The sequence below is a fragment of the Crassostrea angulata genome, chromosome 5 (assembly GCF_025612915.1).
Source record: "Crassostrea angulata isolate pt1a10 chromosome 5, ASM2561291v2, whole genome shotgun sequence".
Taxonomy (NCBI): domain Eukaryota; kingdom Metazoa; phylum Mollusca; class Bivalvia; order Ostreida; family Ostreidae; genus Magallana; species Magallana angulata.
Genome location: NC_069115.1, coordinates 48,808,875 through 48,828,721, shown reverse-complemented (window position 1 = coordinate 48,828,721; position 19,847 = coordinate 48,808,875). Strand labels below are relative to the sequence as shown.

The 19,847-nt window shown below is 34.5% G+C and overlaps 4 protein-coding genes and 1 long non-coding RNA gene across 8 annotated transcripts in view; 3 read left to right on the top strand and 2 right to left on the bottom strand.

Moving 5' to 3' along the window:
• Positions 1–835: 835 nt before the first annotated feature.
• LOC128183502 (protein downstream neighbor of son homolog) lies at positions 836–8,913 on the bottom strand. The gene is made up of 10 exons (XM_052852526.1): positions 8,485–8,913; positions 6,535–6,684; positions 6,198–6,383; positions 5,978–6,090; positions 5,222–5,278; positions 4,953–5,131; positions 4,480–4,558; positions 2,670–2,819; positions 1,756–1,951; positions 836–1,409 (listed from the first exon to the last, which is right to left on the bottom strand). The coding sequence occupies exons 1-10, from the start codon at positions 8,779–8,781 to the stop codon at positions 1,068–1,070; spliced, it is 1,749 nt and encodes a 582-aa protein (XP_052708486.1). The 5' UTR covers positions 8,782–8,913; the 3' UTR covers positions 836–1,067.
• Positions 8,845–11,748, top strand: LOC128183504 (microsomal glutathione S-transferase 3-like). Its single transcript, XM_052852532.1, has 5 exons — positions 8,845–9,088; positions 9,578–9,639; positions 10,383–10,440; positions 10,732–10,804; positions 11,177–11,748. Exons 1-5 carry the CDS (start codon positions 8,960–8,962, stop codon positions 11,281–11,283), a joined length of 429 nt encoding a protein of 142 aa, XP_052708492.1. The 5' UTR covers positions 8,845–8,959; the 3' UTR covers positions 11,284–11,748.
• Positions 9,103–19,847, bottom strand: part of LOC128183508 (uncharacterized) — a 30,944-nt gene continuing 20,199 nt past the window's right edge. Inside the window, exon 3 of one of the 2 annotated variants that reach the window (XR_008243614.1) lies at positions 9,103–9,328. This is a non-coding gene — a long non-coding RNA (uncharacterized LOC128183508). Of the gene's footprint in view, positions 9,329–19,362; positions 19,582–19,847 lie in introns of those variants that run through there. The other variant, XR_008243615.1, reaches the window with a different exon arrangement.
• LOC128183505 (microsomal glutathione S-transferase 3-like) lies at positions 12,488–16,105 on the top strand. Its single transcript, XM_052852533.1, has 5 exons — positions 12,488–12,835; positions 13,111–13,172; positions 13,677–13,734; positions 13,936–14,008; positions 15,640–16,105. Exons 1-5 carry the CDS (start codon positions 12,707–12,709, stop codon positions 15,744–15,746), a joined length of 429 nt encoding a protein of 142 aa, XP_052708493.1. The 5' UTR covers positions 12,488–12,706; the 3' UTR covers positions 15,747–16,105.
• Positions 17,816–19,847, top strand: part of LOC128183503 (glycoprotein 3-alpha-L-fucosyltransferase A-like) — a 28,110-nt gene continuing 26,078 nt past the window's right edge. For 2 of the 3 annotated variants that reach the window (XM_052852530.1, XM_052852528.1), the window contains exon 1: positions 17,816–18,297. The gene's annotated coding sequence lies outside the window, so the exon portion shown is untranslated. The remainder of the gene's footprint in view (positions 18,298–19,847) is intronic. The other variant, XM_052852531.1, reaches the window with a different exon arrangement.

Here is a 19,847-nt window from a genome sequence, read left to right as displayed (position 1 = left end):
TCGCTACACAAACTGTTTGTGTAGCGAGTAAGCGAGCGGATCAAACATCTAATTTTAATTAGATTGACTTTAAATATACTGGTATTCAAATGCCTTACGGTGAGCATGTCAAATATTTTCTTCTCTGCTAAAATTAATGACCCCCTATTTATCTGTGACCTTTCAGCTCTGATGCTGACGTGCGTCTCGACTCTAGACTTAACATTTTTTTTTAAATTCACACATACATAATTCAGGGATCCAGATTGGGGGAAAATCATGCACATATTTAATTGGTAATATCATGAATGATCTAGATATCATACTAGTAATGAGGGGAGATATACTACATGAATCTAGAAAGTGTGTATATCATCTAAAGGGGTAACATAAAGCTTGGATCTAGAAGGGGGTTATGCAGTTTAATGCTTGGATCTAGAGGGGTCATATCATGCACTGTTCTAGAAGGGGAGATATAATACTCAGATCTAGACACGGGGAAATCGTGTCACATATCCATACGGGCATCTTCCCAAGTCAACGGTTCCTGATGAGAAGCGGTGCGGATCAGAAACCCTGGACTTGGGAAGATGAATTGGGGGATATAATGGTCAGAACTTGAAGGTGGATATCATTGGTGAATGTTGAGGGGGAAAGAAGAATCCCTGAGAAAATTTATATCAATCAAAATGATTTAGTTAAACTACATAAAAAATTGGCCTTTGATCCCCTAAACAAACAAAAACCTCTCTCAAACACATATCCTTCCTTCTGAAAAAAATTCCTGTATTCCTGTATCTGCAGCCATCCTTAAATGATATCAATTACCAAGAAAAAAATAAAAAGACGTCCAACAATATGTCTATACCAGGTTTTTCCACATTTATTTGATACTCTTTCTACTACAAGTAAAAAATCTTTTTCATAAAATCAATAATGAGAACAAAACTTCTCATCATAATAAATAGAGACAAAACATTGATTTTTCACCCACAAAGTATCAAGTTCTTGATACACATGAAACGTTAAAAAAATCAGCTATATCAAATATCTAGACATTAAAATCACATTAACTATGCATCATAAAATCAGGTTGCCCAATCATAGCTATAATCTCTACAGTACAACTCTCTGATACATGTCAGCCTATCATCAATGTCACACACATCAAAGAACGTGTCAAATTTCTCTCCCCTCATCTTCATCTTCTCCCTCTCTGGGTTACATTCACTCACTGGGAGCTTTGCGTTAAACGGTACGGTCGGTTCGTGTGTGTTAAATGTCAGAGTAAACTCCCCTTTCTGAGTCCTCTCCAGGACTTTCCGTATCTGGTGGACATGGTGTGGGAGAACAGGCCCGGAGATTTCCAGGATGTGGACATGGTTAATTGTTCCATCCATCTCTGTCTGCTTCACCAATGAATGCTTCACCTACAATGTAAAAGAGATTTCATAGATTTCACAGATCATAATCCACACAATTTCAAGGCATCTAATGTTTTGTTATGTAATAATTACCCATGACATTGTGAAGATGACAGTTCATCAAAGTGAAAAGTCAATCATGTCAAATATGCCAGAGCACATGTATTTTTTTAATCTACAAGATGCATTACTTTACAAAGAGTACAGTTCTGTTTTTATTTCTTCAATATCTTTAACAATATCTTGTACATTTCTTTTTAAAAAATATATTTGCAAGAACTTGATGAGCTTGCAAGACTTGTAACATAATATTTCTTTACAAACTCAATTGAATGTAAATTACAGTGCTAACCTTGTAACTCTGTACAGAAGCTCCTCTGAAGGGGGTGGGGCACAGGATGGTGGGGGGAACCCCCGCCTGGGGCCCACTGGAGGCCACACAGCTGCGACAATTCAGCAGGAAGTTGAACAGGGCCTGAACATCAGCGCCCTGGATATAAACCAGAGACTCTGGTCGGTTGTCTATTACCCGGAATCCCTCGCGTTGTCTTAGAGAGCAAATTAAGGAAAAATGTAGCAAAATAGACAGTAATTTGCTAAATTAATTCAATTACAATGCTGTTTATTTAATCATAAATTTAATCATAAATTTTGACTTTTGCTGTGCATCGTAAATGTACCTGTAATTTTCATTGCAACTTAATCACAATTTCTATCAAGTACACAAGTACTGTACATGTACCAGTAAATGTTCAGTACATGAGACAAAACAAACCAGTGACAAGGGCAGGAAGTCAATCCAGTTTTTTCTCCTTGTTTCAGGAAACCTGTACATGTTGACAGATAGAACATGTACACCAACTCGGACAAAATGAGGTCAACAAAAAATATTTGGTTCTTTAAAAAAGAAAAAAATATTTTTGGAGAGGGTTAATATAATTAATATCTATAGGTGGTTTGAACATATTCTATTGTTTAGATATTGATAAAAGCTGCCTTATGTGCAGAAATGCATGGAATGGATTATGTAAGTAAGATATTGATTATAAAAAAATAGGGCTGCACAAAATCCTTAAACTTAAGTTTGATTCAATGATTTGATTAGCAGAGGTCACATCAGTCTGAGGTCAGCAACAATCTCAAGAACAGCCATTTTACCTCACAAATCAGTGTTTCCTATAAAAATATTACATTCCTTAAAATTGCTGTAATTGGTCTATCCCTTAGGACACCCCTTTTTAGAACAGTAAACAATATGAAGGATACATTTTGACTTTGTTGGGGTCCAGTGAGGGGAACTGTTTTTTGTCCAGCCCTATACTCTCTAGCCACACGGACGCTCCCTCATCAGTGTCCAAAAACTCATCTTCCTCCTCATCCTCCTCTATCTCATCAACAGCTTGGACAGGCTTAGATCTAGATAAACACAGATGGATTTCTTTAAACATCTCTCTCAGGGATTCTAATGCTTTGATGCTCAATACTTCTCATCGTCGGATACCCACGGGTGATCGCGTCTTTTACTTATCACCCCGTGATAAGTAAAAGACGCGATCACTTGTGGGTATCCAACAAAGCATACTTCTACTCCAAAAAATATCTATTTGTTGTCTTCATAAGTAAAAGCATTTCATTTATTGTCATGTATATATTCATTACTTGTGAAATTCGATTTTGATTTGTAGTTGTGGGACAAATGTTCATAGGTAGTAAAAATAAGATATAATTATAATTGGGGCTTTTATAAAGTCTCCCAAATGAAGTGAGGTCATTATTGGGGGTAGGGGTGACCATCATGGGTCAAATTCTACATATGAAAAAGATTTAATACTTGATTATTTCTAGTTCAGATATTTTCCTATATATCATGTGATGCCCCATGACACATCCATTTTCAAGATATTTAGCCACATCCTGTTGATGTCCCTAGACACAAGGAGCAAGAATATCACCCGATGTTGGACCCACCCTGGGTTCATGACCTACATACCATATTTGATGCGCCATGACACAAAAAACAAGAATATATTTGGTTTAGGGGTCAGAATCCCAACCGTTTTTGAGATACAGGTATTTGCAAATTGGTCATTTTCAACTCTGGAGGTTGGGGATGACCCAAATGACCTGATCTAATAAACCCCATATCTTGCGTATATCAGTCAATGTATAATTCTGAAGACCCCATGTCATTATCTTTGGCCGTTTTCAAGTTATACCAATTTATAATAGAGACTATGATTTTTCCCCACAGGATTCTGTTAGACCCTAGTTTTCTGAAAATATCACAAGTATTGTAAATTGGAAACTTCATCTGATAAAATACTCATTCACATAGTGATGTTACAAATCAAAACCAACAAAAGATGTTTGTGAAACACTGATGCCCCCCTCCCTTGGAAACATCCACAAAGAAAATGAACGGAAACTGCAAATAACTGGAATTTTTCTAAGTCCAAGGGGTATAACTCTGTCGAAAATTGCTCTATCATACCCAAAATCAAACTTGACCTAGATATTATCATGATTAACCTGCATACCAAATTTCATTTCAATATGTTCATCCTCTGCGAAGAAAATGAGCGGAAACTGCAAATAACTGGAATTTTTCTACATCCAAGGGCCATAACTCTGTCAAAAATTGCTCAATCATACCCAATATCGAACGTGACCTAGATATTATCATGATAAACCTGTATACCAAATTTCATTCCAATATGTTCATCCTCTGCGAAGAAAATGAGCGGAAACTGCAAATAACTGGAATTTTTCTACATCCAAGGGCCATAACTCTGTCAAAAATTGCTCAATCATACCCAATATCGAACGTGACCTAGATATTATCATGATAAACCTGTATACCAAATTTCATTCCAATATGTTCATCCTCTGCGAAGAAAATGAGCGGGAACTGGTAGTGGACCGACCGACCGACCAACGACAGACAGCAGCAAAGCAATATGCTCTCCCTTCTTCTATGGGGGGCATAAATATGAGGAATTGTTACTACAATCCATTAATAGTGGATTTACTTAATAAATAAATTTTACAGTTTTTTATACAGGATATAATCTCTTACTCTGAATTTTCACTTTGCAGTTTTTCAGAACTTGATGTTTCTCTCTTCCTCTCCAGTACTGGCATGCTAAATTCAATACCTATTATAAATGGAAAATTCTGTCATCAAATTCACTGTAATTTGCACATTATCTAGATTCAATAAATATCATCTACTTCTCTAAGAGATATATGCAAGTATACAGATACTGTAGTTTTATTAACATTCTTCGAGCATTAATTTTCATGGAATTTGTTGTTGAGCAGATCTATGAAATCAAATATTCATCTAAAAAATGCAACAATTTGTTTTGCCAGAGAAATTGTCCACAAACTTCCTTGTCTTCAAATTTTTTCTCCTTACAAAATCCATGAAAACTGCATGCTTTACAAAATACATCAATGAAACTACAGTTGGTAATTTGCCTTCAATAAAAGCACAAATCATGATAATTTTGAAACCGATAAATTGAAGTAAAATAAATAAAATCTGACCCTCTTTTTTTAGTGCCTCCCTGAGGCCCCGTGTAGTGGGGGTGAGGAATGCATTCTGACTTGACTGACCGGCCACCCCTGCCGCTCGGAAGAGAACTGTGAACTGATGAGTGCAGAAGTAGAAATAGGGACAGTGCTGGGACCGTAACTGATGGAAGGCTGAGGTAAAACTCTCCGTCCTGAAAATAAGCAGACATGAATGAAGCTTGTCCTTCACTTACCTCTTGATTCCTTTATTTTCAAATTTGTTTACAAAATTCAAACCTTACCAGTCCTCTGTTAGTGCTTTCTGGATGTCTTCATTCAGTAATCCATTAAAAGATGATCTGAAAAATATGATCAATTCTAATTGGTCTTAATTCCTAATAAGTCATTGCATGAACTGATTTCTACTTATAGTAAATTATAACGGATATATATATATATAATATAAGCCCACTGAGTGCCATTGACAAACTTATCTCCACTAAAAATAACGTCGCTTGTTAAATTTGATCATCATTTCATAAATACATGTACTTTGAACATTCACAGATACATGTAGTTATAGAAAACAATAGGCATTTGTAATGACAAACACTGCCTTTCAACATTACCCTTTTGAAAAATAATTTTTCACAGATTTTGTTATTGAGTTGATATTAAATGTTCATCAAGATAAGAAATGTGACAATAGTTTTAATAGGTTAGGACAATGTTTAATTACTAAATCCATGAAAAATCTCTGTCTATAATTACCGTATCAATAAAACTAAGAAATATCATGATAAAATTTTTATTATTTTTTTTTTTAGTCTGCCTGACACAAAAAGTACCCATCTACCCTGTGCTGATTCACTTCAAATAAATTTAATAAGAAAGGATAATACATTTATACAAGGAAAAATATTCCAATAATGTATTCAATAAAACTGTTACACTTTGGTGAATCTAAATATGTCATGAATATTGTGATGAAGTTTCTGTCTTCCTCCAAATACATGTATAAGGAAATCGTGTGTGTATTCAACCAAGTATAAATTTACCTTAATTTGCTGTCTGGTACAATTCTTGGAAAAAGTCTGATCCATGGAAGATTGGGGTACATCCAATACATACAACAGCTATGGAAGTCTGACTTATCATCCCTCGAGTCAACCTAAAGATTCAAATAATATTAATTTCAAGATAGCAAATACAAAACATGATCAGCAAGCATGAGTCAAATGAAGCTTTACATAAGATAAGTTAGTACATGTTAAGTACCTGGTCAATATTGGAGACAAAGTCGCTCAGTCCCTTGGCCTCCTCCCCGGTTTTGATTTGTGTACACCACAGTAATGAGGATTTGGACACTGCTCTTAGTTTGACTTTCAATGACCAGTCCACTGGAACAGGTCTAGAGGAGGGTGGGTCATCTTTCTTTGATTTAACAGGTTTAGGTGACTCCTCCTACCAAATTCACATAAATTCTATCTTATTCCAATAACACTTAATGACTTATCTTTCCAAAACAGTACAATTAAGAAAAAGAATTTTTTGGATATTTCAAAAAGCACAACTTTTCTTTAGAAAAGTTATCTGTATCATTTGTTTAGAATACCTTGAGTTTGTGGGTCTGAGCAGCTTTGAAGAACTTTTCAATGAAATCAAACTGGGACTTTTCTTCATCGTCGTCTATCAGAAGATCCCTGGTAATTGGTCCATTTTCTGTTGCTTTTTCTACTTTGATGTGTGGAACATCTCCATCTGTCTATTTGTAAACAATAATTTTTTTCTTCAAATAAAATCACAAAAAAGTCATATCTGTCATATTTAAGTTAATTAAACAAGAATGCTGGAGAAAACGTACCCAGGAGAAAACGTACCCAATTTATAGGGTACGTTTTCTCCAGGAGAAAACGTACCCGAGTACGTTTTCTCCAAGAGAAAATGTACCCTATGAAAATAATAAATAACGGTTTTCACAGATATTCTTAAATGAAACAAAATAAAATATACAATGAACATTTGTATTATTTGTTGCTGTTGTTTTTAAATGCATAGTCACCTACTTAAATTAAGGCGATAATTTATAACATACACGAACATGGCCTGAGCAGTTTAATTAGTCGACAATTAATCAACCATAAGCGAAACCGTTAAATTATTAGTTTTTATTGCAATTTCATTTGAAGAACTAAATGATGAGTATCTCAAGATGTCGATATCGCGGGTTTTTTTTTTTTTTTTTTTTTTTTTACATTTTTTTTTTTGAAAATTATCTAAAACAAGGTTGCTTAATATAACCAAGTCCAAGTCTTTTAAATATTTGTTTGATTCATATATATGGAAACTACTACGAGATGTAACTTTGAACAGTCAATTTTCTTCCGACTCCACTGACATGTATAATGTGTGGAGGGTGAATATTTCTCTCCTGCACGGGGAGGCAATATATAATACTACATAATAATAACTGCTCAGGTATTTAATTGATTATCACTATTATTAAAATCAGGGGATCTCGCATAAAGAAACTCAAATCGGTAAGGCTAACGGTAAATGGATAATTAGCTAGAAGAAGGAGACTGAGAACACATTATTATGACTGGTCATTATTTCGTACTAAAATAAAAGTTGTTACAATTATTATAAAGATATTATTCATAAGATGAATACATTTCTATACATATATGCATTAAAATATGCATTAAAGTAGCATTTGAAAATTATTTAATATGTCCAACTCCTTTAATTAAAATTATAAAGTATTAAATTCATATATCTATAAAACTCTTACATTTTTGTATATTTATTATGTAAAATAGTATTTAAAAGTATTAAAACTATTAAGTAGTATAATTATGATTTTCATAGGGTACGTTTTCTCTTGGAGAAAACGTACCCGGGTACGTTTTCTCCTGGAGAAAACGTACCCTAGAGATTGGGTACGTTTTCTCCTGGGTACGTTTTCTCTTGGGTACGTTTTCTCCTGATACCATTAAACAATAACTCCTTATTTTCTTTATGTCCAAAGAAATTTAATACTCTGTTTCAGGAACCAATATTTTAAGTTATAAATCACTTGCTCGGATGATAGATATCTAAAGTAAAGAGTTCGAGGAATGAGGTCATGTCAAACTTTAAATAAAATCGATTATTTTGAAGACGTAAACACTTTGTTGATACATAACTCCCGGGGTGCATTTTATTTTGACAATTTTTTAAAACACGTTAGGAAAAATTGGCCCTTGTAATTTTGTAAACGAAAGTTTAATCATGAAGCAAACATGTTGGAGTACTTGAATCTGTAGAAAACATGATGCATCGTTTCTCCAGAAAAACGTAAACCGAGTTAAACAAAAAATGAGTCCCACTTGGTAGGTAAAACAAGTATACCATTTGGGCATTTAACCCCCAAATGGGACTTAAACCACCAAACGGGGTGTTGTGCCCAACCTGTTTATTGATTCAACTACCAAATGGGACTCAAACCACCAAACCCCTGTTTGGTGCCCAACCTGTTTAACGGGTTATTGATAAAAATTCAGAGGCCTGTGCATTTACTTACTTTGTTAACGTTTTCCAAAATAGCAAAGAATGCCTGTGTATTTTCATTAAAGTTTGGAAGTTTGTCCTCTGTGTCAGACTTTTTCCGCTTACATGGTCCATCAGTAAAATTTTCACTAGAAAATGGGTTTTTTCTCTTGGAGCCTGTCGAGTTCAGAATAACGTTTGTGCTGTCTTGAAGAACTCCGGAAACTTTTGTTTCTTCGGAAAATGAACGATTCTGTGAGAGTCTTTTCCTCTTTCTGTGAATTTTCATTACATCTGAAGGTCTTTTCCATTTTGGTGAATTACTAGACATTGTCAGACGATGAAATTCGCGCGTAAACTACACAGGAAGTGAAATAAAGTAAACTAAATTTAAAACCGGACTTGAGGACACAAGTCACATATTTTGACCCTACTTTCTTTTTTGCAGCGTCACTTTTTGAAAGACAACACCCTACTATAGTTAAGCTTCGTGTAACTTAATTATAGTCATGGATGCATCTTCTTTTGTTTTGAGTGGAGATTTTGGATATGTTGTGCTTGTCATGATATTTTCAGTTTTTATGCTCATGTGGATGGGAGGCAAAGTCGGAGGTGCAAGAAAGAAGTATGAAGTCCCAGTAAGTTATAGTATAATCATATTACACTTCAACAGGCATGATTCTCATTTAGACTATATTTTAATTCAAAATACTAAATTGTCATGGCAACCGTTGTGTTACTGGCCACAATTTCCAGTGTCCTCAGTTGCTTGGATCTTGATCTATTTTAAAATATTTTTGAAGTCTATTCAATGTACATGACATTCACAAACATTGCATGGATCTTGACACTGCTGTGCATGAGCAAGCAAGTGAAACCTGTCAATTAAACTTTGTGCTTTTAAGCATGTTGAACAGCAACATATATTGATTTATGTCCTTTTTTGATAGAAAATTGCATTATAAAGAATTATAACATATTGGTCTAAACATTGATTCAGGAGATACAAAATGTGTATATCAAATTCAAATCATAGATAAAACAGAAATTGTATGGTACTCTTTCACAATATGAAAATGCAAATTGACTAACTTGAATGAATATGCATGTATTTTCATTTTTTATAGTACCCCAAAATGTACAGCGAGGATGACAGATTCAACTGTTACCAAAGAGCTCACCAAAATACGTAAGAATATATAGCTTCAGTTGTGTTTAGGTGACTGAGGGTCCAAAATAAAATTTCTCCAAAATTCTCCAAATTTGCAGAAATGTTTCATATAAATACATTACATGTATCTTCATGTACAGATCTCATCACAATCATCATTAATTTTTAAATTTATTGCATCTGAATAAATTACACATTCTGTAAAAAAAAATGTACAAGAAAAATATATGAAAAATATTTAAAGGCAAAAAACATTCCGAAAACATTGGAAAGAATAATAACAAAAACTTAACATTATTTGTTATAAAAGAAATATCACATTTTTACCAAAAATATATGTCACATACATGTAAATGCAAATAATATTATGTAAAACAAAAAAAGTAGCCATGAGATAATTTCCAACTTTAAACATAATAATAACCAATACATGTGTACAAAGATTGAGCCCCCAAAAAATTTGGATGGTGAAATTACAAAAATATTAAATTTTGAACTAAACATTTCGAGTTTTACAAGTTACCTCCCTTTGCAAAGTTGAATAATGCTGTAAAAAAAGCTGAAATTATTTTTTTTGCATCTTGTAACCCTTGGTGAACCATCAATTGACTTAAATTGCCATCATCTTTAAATAGTACTTCAATACCATCACATCAATTTCTTTCTTTCAATTGACATTTTTCGATGTTGATAACAAACAATGTATATTAATGATGAGTTTCTGTTTATTGACAATTTTTCGTGTCTTCGTTATTTTACAGGCTTGAAAATTACCCAGTATATCTACTTCTACAAGTTTTGAGTGGATTATATGCCCCAGTAAGTGTTGCTTTCATTGTTTTTGTTGTTATTGGTTTTAGGGTATTAGAGTTTTGGTAGTGTGAAGGCATTTTCTTTTAAAAAATTGTTTTGTTTTAACACTCTCTAAATACCAGTAGCAAGCCAGTTCAAATGAAATTTAGTATTCCAACCTATTAATTTACTTGTATAATGCTTGCAGATGCAGCATATATGTTTTAGAAGAATTTGAAGACTATAATTCAAAGGGATTTATAATAGCTTCATAAAGTTTGTGCTGTAAACTGAAGATTTGTTAACGTTGTTTTTCAGAAACTTGCAGCTCTGGCGGGTGCTGTGTGGTGTGCAGGAAGAATCGTTTATGCAATTGGTTACTACACAGGAGGTGAGATTTATAGACTGTTGTCTTAAACTGAGTTAAAAACCATTGCATTATTGAATCATGACTGTACTGTAGTAGGTTTTCTACCATTTTTTTTTTCGGAATAATAAACTGCTGGTATATACTGTTTTAATTTATGTACTAGGCATAGAAAATTAAATGAAGGTTGATGGACAAAATCATATGAAATTATGAATTAGCATAAATTACCCCAGTAGTTTATAGGTATATAGGGCAGTTGTTAAATATAGGACCAATAAAAGTGTGCAGGTGGGGGTTTAGGGCAAGGGAGCTAAATACATGTATTAGATTACATGCATTAGATTACAACTATATTTTTGTCATATTTGCAAATTGCATTGATTTTATTTTCAGATCCCAGCAAAAGGATCCGCGGTGCCTTTGCTTACATTGGATTGCTGACAATGCTGGTATGCTCCATCATCTTTGCTCTGAACCTGCTGAAGTTCACCAATCTCTGAGTTCAAGATACAGACTCTTACATGTAGTTATATCCGTAATTCATTACATTCGTCAAATTTACATGTAATGAAGTCACGGGAAATGGAAATTACTTCGTCAATTCATTATAGGCGTGTTCGCTATAACTGTGTTTTACTTTTCTATAATTTTATTTACGGTCATAAGTAATCATTCATATTATTGAGAATGTCATATTTTATACTACAGTATATGTATTTTTATGATAATCATTTTCCATTGGTCTGCAGTCATGATGATTGGTTTTACTAGACTATTAAGTAGAAAATTTTGTTTTCGTGATGTGCATATGATAAGATGTTTAGAATGTCCATCATTTAACCATAAAGGAAGATTGTAAACCAACGTACTAAACAAACATTGTACTTGGGTGTAAAATTGAGTGTAATTCAGTATGATTTCCTGGTTGAAATTTTATAGAAATAAAATATGAAAGGTATTGCATATATTGTAATTTGTTTTTGGTTTTTTTTTGGATACTAAAGACACATGGAGCCGAAACAGAGATAGCAGCATTTTTTGTGCACACGTTGAATCAGATATAACTTGTATCTTTGGAATTGATAATAGATACTCACGCGCTAAAGTTTTAACAAAGAATTTATATGATTCGTACATACATGTAGAACCAAGTGGAATCTGTACATTTTGATATCATCAAAAATGTCTTGGCGATTTGGTAATATTCAGGACAGCAAATAGAACATGTACCGGTATTATGATACAAAAGAGATAGAGAGAGAAAGTAAGCAACGCTAGTTAAAACAGGTTCAAGTTTATTCCATTGGTTCTCGCAATCTGTATGAAAAAACAGGCATATAAATAATTATTTTGAGTCAAGAATATAAACAACGAACGAAACTTTATATGACAATTTTTTGGGGCTAGTATATAATTTGTGATGATATATAAAAATTAACACAATAATTTTGGTAAGCATTGTTTTTACCAAATTCAAATAAAATTTGGCGATATTAAATAGTTGCATTGGTCGTCAAAACATCAAATACTTGGGAATTTTGATGAATTCTATAAATTTTGATGACGAAATGACAGCTTTTAGGCTTAGATATGCGAACAATTTTTACAGTTATTCTCGAGTCGGAAATCTGATTCGAAGATACATGTACATGTATACGATGTATACGATCTACTAAAAGACAATCAAATTTATATTTTTTTCTTTAAATTTTTATATTCTAACATTTTTTGCTCTAAATAACGACCCTGAGAAATTCCAATAGCATATTTCATAATGCACACGTGGAATTTCACGAGGGGAGAAAAAAATCGCTCAACCTGAACCCCTCTATACATCCAGGTCATGCATACAAAAAGACTCTTCGCGTATGCCTTGTAAGAATTATTCTTTCGCAGGAACATCTTCTATGATTAAATTCGAAAATGGATGCTACCCCTATTGGTTTGAATGCCGACTTCGGTTACGTTATTCTAGTGACCATCTCAGCCATCATAATGAGCTGGAAAGTGGGCTACCAAGTCGTGAGTGCCCGTAAAAAATTCAATGTTCAGGTAAGATATGGTTAAATTACAGTCGGGGGTGGGGGGGGGGGGTGGGTGAGGGGATAAACAAATTGCATGATGGACACTGTTTCTGCGATTAAGTTCTGCCATTATAGTAATATAATAATACGTATACTATACAATGAGGACACAGTTCAACGCAAAAACAAGTACCTGTGATAAAGTGGTGATTTCATATTCATATTATCGACAAAGCGCATCAACTTTAGCATGATAATGATTTAGATAATGATTTTTTTTTTTTTTTTTTTTTTATTTTGCAGTATCCTAAAATGTATAGCGAGGACGATCGGTTTAACTGCTACCAAAGGGCCCATCAAAACACGTAAATACTCAATTTTGTTTATTAAAGGGTTTTAATTCACAAACATAATATCACGTAACAATGGATTAGGATACAGGCTTACACATGCATGGTCTGATGAATTTCGATGAACTTGACTGAACTCGAGTTCATTGACATTCCTGAGACCATATACATGTATAAGCCGGTATCCAAACCCATTGTTAATACCTGTATATCAGTTCCAATGTATTGTATATGATAAAGATCTATTACATTGTACGCAGTGGAAGACGCTTCAGTTATTTCTTATATCTTTTCATACTAGTATTTAGTAATATTTTATTGTATTCATATATGTAAACTCAAGGAATACAGACATGCTTGACACTTACATCTGTCCATTTATTTGATGAACATGAAAATCAACCATCTAATTCTTTGACAGTGCAAATGATTTGATTGCGGAATGGATTATATCTCTATAAATTGAAATGTTTTAATCTTGATTCTTAAATAAATGTACATTTCATTCCATTTTGACAGACTTGAGGTATTTCCCATCTACCTAGTCCTCCAAATCTTCAGTGGAATTTATGCACCAGTGAGTAAAAAAATATATTACACAAGCTGCATGAGAGGAACCCCCCCCCCCCCCCCCAAAAAAAAACCCCAATATGACCTTTTTAACACGTAAAGGTTGACAATACATTAGCTCATTGTCAAGATGAATTGTCATTATTTCTTATCCATGGCAAAATCTATTATTTAGTTTTTATTTATTAAATTGTGCTCTAATTTACAGAGGTTTTCGGCAGTTTGCGGGCTGATCTTCGTGCTGGGACGACTGGTGTACGCCGCCGGTTATCAGTCCGGGGGTAGGTCATCTGTATCATTAAATATACCGTGCCTGTTAATAGATCTGTAAATGTAAATGTAAATATATCACAGAATGCCATGAGTGAACACATAAAATACATTAAATAAAAAACAGACATTATCAGAGCACTTTGCCAGTACATAAGAATCAGTTTGTTCAATATTGTTATTATACAGATTACCGGTACATAATACCTAAGTTTAGCCCATAAATATGGTGTTCTGATGGGGCTACTTCGACCTTCGCACTTTCGCCTTTAGGTCGACGTGCGAGAGTGCGAAGTTGCGAAAGCGATGGTGCGACGGCGAAGGAGCGAAGATGCGACGGCGAAGCGCGAAGATGCGAAAGCGAAGAAGCGATACTACTATCGCTCCTTCGCCATCGCAACTTCGCACTCTCGCCTTCGTATCTTCGCGCTTTCGCCTTCGCCTTTTTATACTTGTGGAGCTCTCTATCGTTTAAAGACAATTTTAGCTCTATAAGAGGACATCTGGGGCAGACGATGAACATTTTAAAATTTACTTCAACAGCCTGTGCAGATCCATTACTTTTTCTAGGGGGGGGGGGGGGGGGTCGAGGGATAATTATATTTGTCGGGGGTGGGGGTGGGGTCCGAGACATATTTTGGAGATTTTATTATATGTAATTAATAAAATAAAATTTTCCGGGGGGATGGGATCCGGACCCTCTCTCCCCCTTTACTGCACGTGTGAAGTTATTTATATTGAATTTTCTGGGGGGGGGGGGGGGGGGCGGACCCCTTCTCTCCCTCTAGATCCATACATGAGCAAGGAGTGTCGCATAATGAAATTAGAAAGTTACTCTGTTTGATCCACGGTAAACGGACAGCTGGTAAGTGACAGGAGTCTGGAAGTGCATATGTATACATTATGGCGGACATTACATTTTATGTGGAGTATATAATGAATAGGCATAGCCGCACTGGTAAATATATATGTCACATATACACATAAAAATATTTATTAACATTCATTGTAAGCACAATGGCCAAGCGCATGCGTACCAAAAATTACATGGATTAATCGGAAAACCTTGGCGAGAGCGGTGCCTGCATCAAATTCTATGTAATCGACCGAGACTTTCTGAATGCTATCAAAAAAGGCGAAGGCGAAAGTGCGAAGTTGCGAAGGCGACGGAGCGATAGTAGTATCGCTTCTTCGCCTTCGCACCTTCGCACTTTCGCCATCGCATCTTCGCGCTTCGCCGTCGCATCTTCACACTTTCGCTCCTTCGCCGTCGCACTCTCGCACTTTCGCCATCGCAACTTCGCACTCTCGCATCTTCGACCTAAATGCGAAAGTGCGAAGGTCGAAGTGGTCTCATCGGAACACCATACATAAAAGCCTTGTTAAAAGCTTATTTTCAATGGGGTCATTTTATAACAGTCATGTAATAATAAACAACAAAAGTTACAATCTGAATTACTTACACCGTTTTACTTTACAAAGATATATCTGTTATGTAATATAAAATATTTAACTGGATTATCCAAATATATGAGGTATTGAATCATTCTTATAATACATGCACACACACGGCCCTTGCATGTGTTTTGTTGTCTTGAGGTTAAAGAAATCATTATAAAAGTGCCTTGGTTTTGATTTTTAGATCCCAAGAAGCGCCTGTACGGGACGTTTGCGTACATTGGAATCGGGGGAATGTTCGTGTGTTCTGTCGTGTTCGCCCTGGAACTCCTTCAGATTATGAAATGGTGAAGATACGGATGCTGACAAACAAGAGAGAGAGAGAGAGAGAGAGAGAGAGAGAGAGAGAGAGAGAGAGAGAGAGAGAGAGAGATTTTATCACTACAAGTATTTAATATGCTCAACAATTGGATGAGTCAGCTATTATATATACAGAGTATTTTCTCAGGGATGTAGCATTGGGGGGGAGGGGGTCATTTTCACTGCCCCCTCCTATTTTTTGTCGCAGCAATGATTTTTCTTATTTACATATAAAAAAAAATAGAATTATGAAGGAGTTGGCTCCCTACTTTTTGCGGACCATTGGAACAATAATAGGCGTGCGTTTCACAATATACTTGTAAATAAAAGATTCCCAATGGTACTTTATTCTTCAGTGTTTTTTTTTTACATAGAAGCAGTGTAACAACACACTGTGAAAAAATTACGCAATTTTTCAAAGTGCGTTAAATTTTTGACCAAGTTAACCCATTTTGAAAAAATATATGTATAAATCACAAATTCTGAATTTCTAATTTGTTGATAGTATGATGATTTGTTAACACTGCTGAATCTATAATTTACCGTATTTGAGAACGGGGGTGGGGGTAGGGGTTAACCAAAGATACCGGTCAATCACCAGTGCATCATTTACTTGATTACAGGAAGAAAGACCCCTGCCCCTCATTTTTCCTTCCAAAACATATGATATTCAGCAACTTAAACGCTTAAGAGCGGAAAAATGAAAATTGAGTAGATGGAGTGATATTGAAAAAAACGTGCTGGCAAAACAATAATTTCTTCATTGGTATTGTCATGTTGTAAATTTTGAATTTACTGGGTGGGTATAAATATAAAATTTACCTGTCATGTTGTAAATTTTGTAATTACACCCACCCAGTAAATTCAAAATTTACAACATGACAGTATGTTAAAGAATCTAAAAGAGTTTCAACAGTGTGTTTTTTTATTTTCTAATCAAATAAATCAGGTTTTTTTCTCTCGCACTGATCTTCTTAAAGATCGTATTGTTTTTGATAAACATAACCAACGTATCCTTTTATCACAGTTTTTGTTTACATGCACATTCAATAAGCCAGTTGAAATAAGTTATACATTGATCTCCATTATCAATATATACAAATCATATTCGTTCTTGCATAGCTCAGTATACCAGATAAGATGTAAATTTATAGGAAAAGCAGTTGCTAAGCGATGAATTTTATGTCATATTTGGACAATTCAAATCTCCCGAATTGATTTTTGTGTGTAAATTGTCGATATTTAGGAAATAAACAACGTTATTTAGTGAACATGGCGTTATGAATAACAATTGCTCTGTTGGCATATTCCATGATGCGCGCTAGACACTGAGACATGGTTGCGCGAAGGAGATGACTGTCACATACACGACCTCTGTACTCCCGGGTAACAACGTTATAACGGGAATTTTTACGATCAATTTTATCTGAAAGTTAAAAAAATCGACAATTTTTTTTCCCAAAGTGCGTTGATATCGTCGATATTTACGCACTTTGAAAAAAATTTTTTTTTTTGCAAATTGCGTTAAGATGATCCCAAATTTAACGCACTTTGAAAATTTTTTTCAAAGGACGTAATTTTTCAAAGTGCGCTGTAGCAGAAGGGCCCAGGGTCTTTCCTCGAACCCCATCCAGACAAAAGATGACGGTTCAAAAACGGGATCCTGGATGTTAGCCTGTATTTTCATTTTACTTAAATACATGTACGATGTACTATAAATGATTTAATTTCATACAAATTGAAGCTTTTGATTGGATTAGCCAGTCACATGACAGTGTTTTATATTGTATAAAGAATGTTGCCTATGGGGCCACGCCCCCTTGACAACAATGAGCCGGAACTACTTTTATCATTACTTCCTGTTTACATTAGAGATCATATAATACACATTATATACAATCTTAAACCTTGAAAAATAAATATCATAAAAAAAATTGTTTGTATTGTTTATTTAAACAATTAAGACAAGGTTTATACCAAATATATTATTGAGACAAAATTCAGATGGAACTATAGTTGTTTGGTTTGTTGTCGTCTGCTACATGTATAAACAACATGGCAGATTTTGAGATGCTGGGTGTAGGGGAGACTGTAGAGATTATAGATATTGATTGGGACACACTGCACCAATTACTGGATGTTGAATTTGATGTCTCAACATCAACAAATGAAGCAGAGGAGGAGCTTGAGAGGGTTTTAAGCTTTAAGCTTCGCGGTTTATAAAGCGTAAACTGCCCCAAACCATTTTATATCGTATGAAACTAATAAATTTTAAATTCATTCCTTAAATAATTATACATTCTCGCGAGGCTTTACCAAAACCTTTTGTCACGTAAGAAGCTTAGTAGAACTATAGCTTAGCCTTTTAAATTCTCCAGAAAATCGTCCCCATAAAATTGTCAGTGGTCAACTGCGGTCGGTAAAATGTTACAAGAATCTTCAACAACTTGAACGGGAGTTTGATTCACAACAATTTTGAACGTGTTGGTTTCTACATTAATCTAGGATCACTATGCTCGAGTGTTAAAGAGAGAACTCTAAGGTAAAATTTCTTTTAACAATAAAATGCTTTCTTTGGTGATTTATGCGGGATATGAGGGTGGCGACATTGCAGAAAAAATACATAACCCGCGTTAGCAATGAACGCTACCTTTATAACCCACATGAATCATCACAAGAAAGTATTTTAGTGTTTATATTTACATCTTTCTTTTAACAAATCAATAAATTGATTGTAAAAAGTAATAAGTTAGTGTAGATCAATTTTGATACGTTAGCTTAAAAAACCCAGCCAAATCATAGTCTGTGGGAATTTGAGTCTGACAGCATCATAATTATTTCGTACAGTCCGTGATTTTTCTGAATTCGCTATAGGTTTCGACCAATTGTTAAACGAGGCGCAGTCCTGTCATTTCTTGTCAGTTTCAGTCGCTGTAGGTTTCAACAAAGGGGGCGTGTAGAATTAAGTCATGTCTGCTTCTGTAAAGCTATGAATTTATTAACTAAAAATTTCCGTAGGATATAGAGGGAATCATACTCGGTTTATGTAAATAAAAATCCATGTATTGTACCAGCCAAGCGTGATCCAAATTACGACCAGTTCAATCAAGCATCAGATTTCATTTTTTGTAGTTTGTTTAATGTACATGTAAACATTCCAGTATTGCACACAGTAAAACTCCCAAGTTTTTGACTCTTTTCTTATGGCCAAGATCTATTAAATGAAAGGAGCCTGTGGGTTTTTTTTGTGGAAATTTGTTATATGCGTATAGCGGGACACTTTTGCTGCCGTAGGTTAATTTAAGCTTTTTCCTGAACTTGCTTTGGTGTTGATGAAATCTTTACTACTAGTTCTATTGACTGTCGGTGGAAACTGCAACATCTGCACTAGTTTTGTATGTTGTGGCTTCATACAGTTCCGAAAACACCAATAAAGACTGTCTTTCTTTTATTAGATGCTGCCCCTAGATTGGCATGTCAGAGAGTCGCATGTTTGCATTTTAAAATTCATATTTGAAGTCTAAACCTTAATCTGAGACTCCTTTGACTGTAACCCCCGCTTTTATTATTTGATGTTGAAAAACATTTATTCATAGAGAATCTCGGATTATCCATACTCTAGCAGCAGGGGGCCAATATTGCTCACTTTTTGTAAAAAGAGACCCGCAGGCCTTTAATGGTCAATCTTTTATAATATTCACAATTACCTGTATAATGCACACTGCATGCATAAAGTTGAATGACAAGCATTCAATGCATGTACAGGAAATTAAGACAGTTTTCCTAACAGACACGTAGAACACATAGTTTTAGTGGTACGGAACACCTGTCGATATATATAAAAGTAGATAAAAGTAAATCATATTCAAAATATTTTCATAGTTTTAGAATTTTTCCAGTTTTCAATATTTGACCAAAAAATAAGGTAAAAATTGTTAAAGCCCCAGCAGGATGATTTAAACTTACGACTTACAGATTCTTACTCAACGTTCTAATCCATTGCGCTTTGGTGTTAACTAATAAATTTTGGGATTTTTTAAAATTAAATTCTACTTAATTTTATTGTTTATATTAAAAGAAAGGAAAGTTTGC

Bases quoted from the DNA above. Each gene is read 5' to 3' on its own strand.
- LOC128183502 (XM_052852526.1), bottom strand. From the start codon at position 8,781: ATGTCTAGTAATTCACCAAAATGGAAAAGACCTTCAGATGTAATGAAA. The intron at 4,559-4,952 runs GTCAGATTTTAT...CATTTATAATAG, and splicing joins GGAGGCACTAAAAAAAGAGG to GTATTGAATTTAGCATGCCA. The intron at 2,820-4,479 runs GTAAGAGATTAT...GTGTTTATCTAG, and splicing joins CTGCAAAGTGAAAATTCAGA to ATCTAAGCCTGTCCAAGCTG.
- LOC128183504 (XM_052852532.1), top strand. From the start codon at position 8,960: ATGGATGCATCTTCTTTTGTTTTGAGTGGAGATTTTGGATATGTTGTG. The intron at 9,089-9,577 runs GTAAGTTATAGT...CATTTTTTATAG, and splicing joins GAAAGAAGTATGAAGTCCCA to TACCCCAAAATGTACAGCGA. The intron at 9,640-10,382 runs GTAAGAATATAT...GTTATTTTACAG, and splicing joins CAAAGAGCTCACCAAAATAC to GCTTGAAAATTACCCAGTAT.
- LOC128183505 (XM_052852533.1), top strand. From the start codon at position 12,707: ATGGATGCTACCCCTATTGGTTTGAATGCCGACTTCGGTTACGTTATT. The intron at 13,173-13,676 runs GTAAATACTCAA...CCATTTTGACAG, and splicing joins CAAAGGGCCCATCAAAACAC to ACTTGAGGTATTTCCCATCT. The intron at 13,735-13,935 runs GTGAGTAAAAAA...TCTAATTTACAG, and splicing joins TCAGTGGAATTTATGCACCA to AGGTTTTCGGCAGTTTGCGG.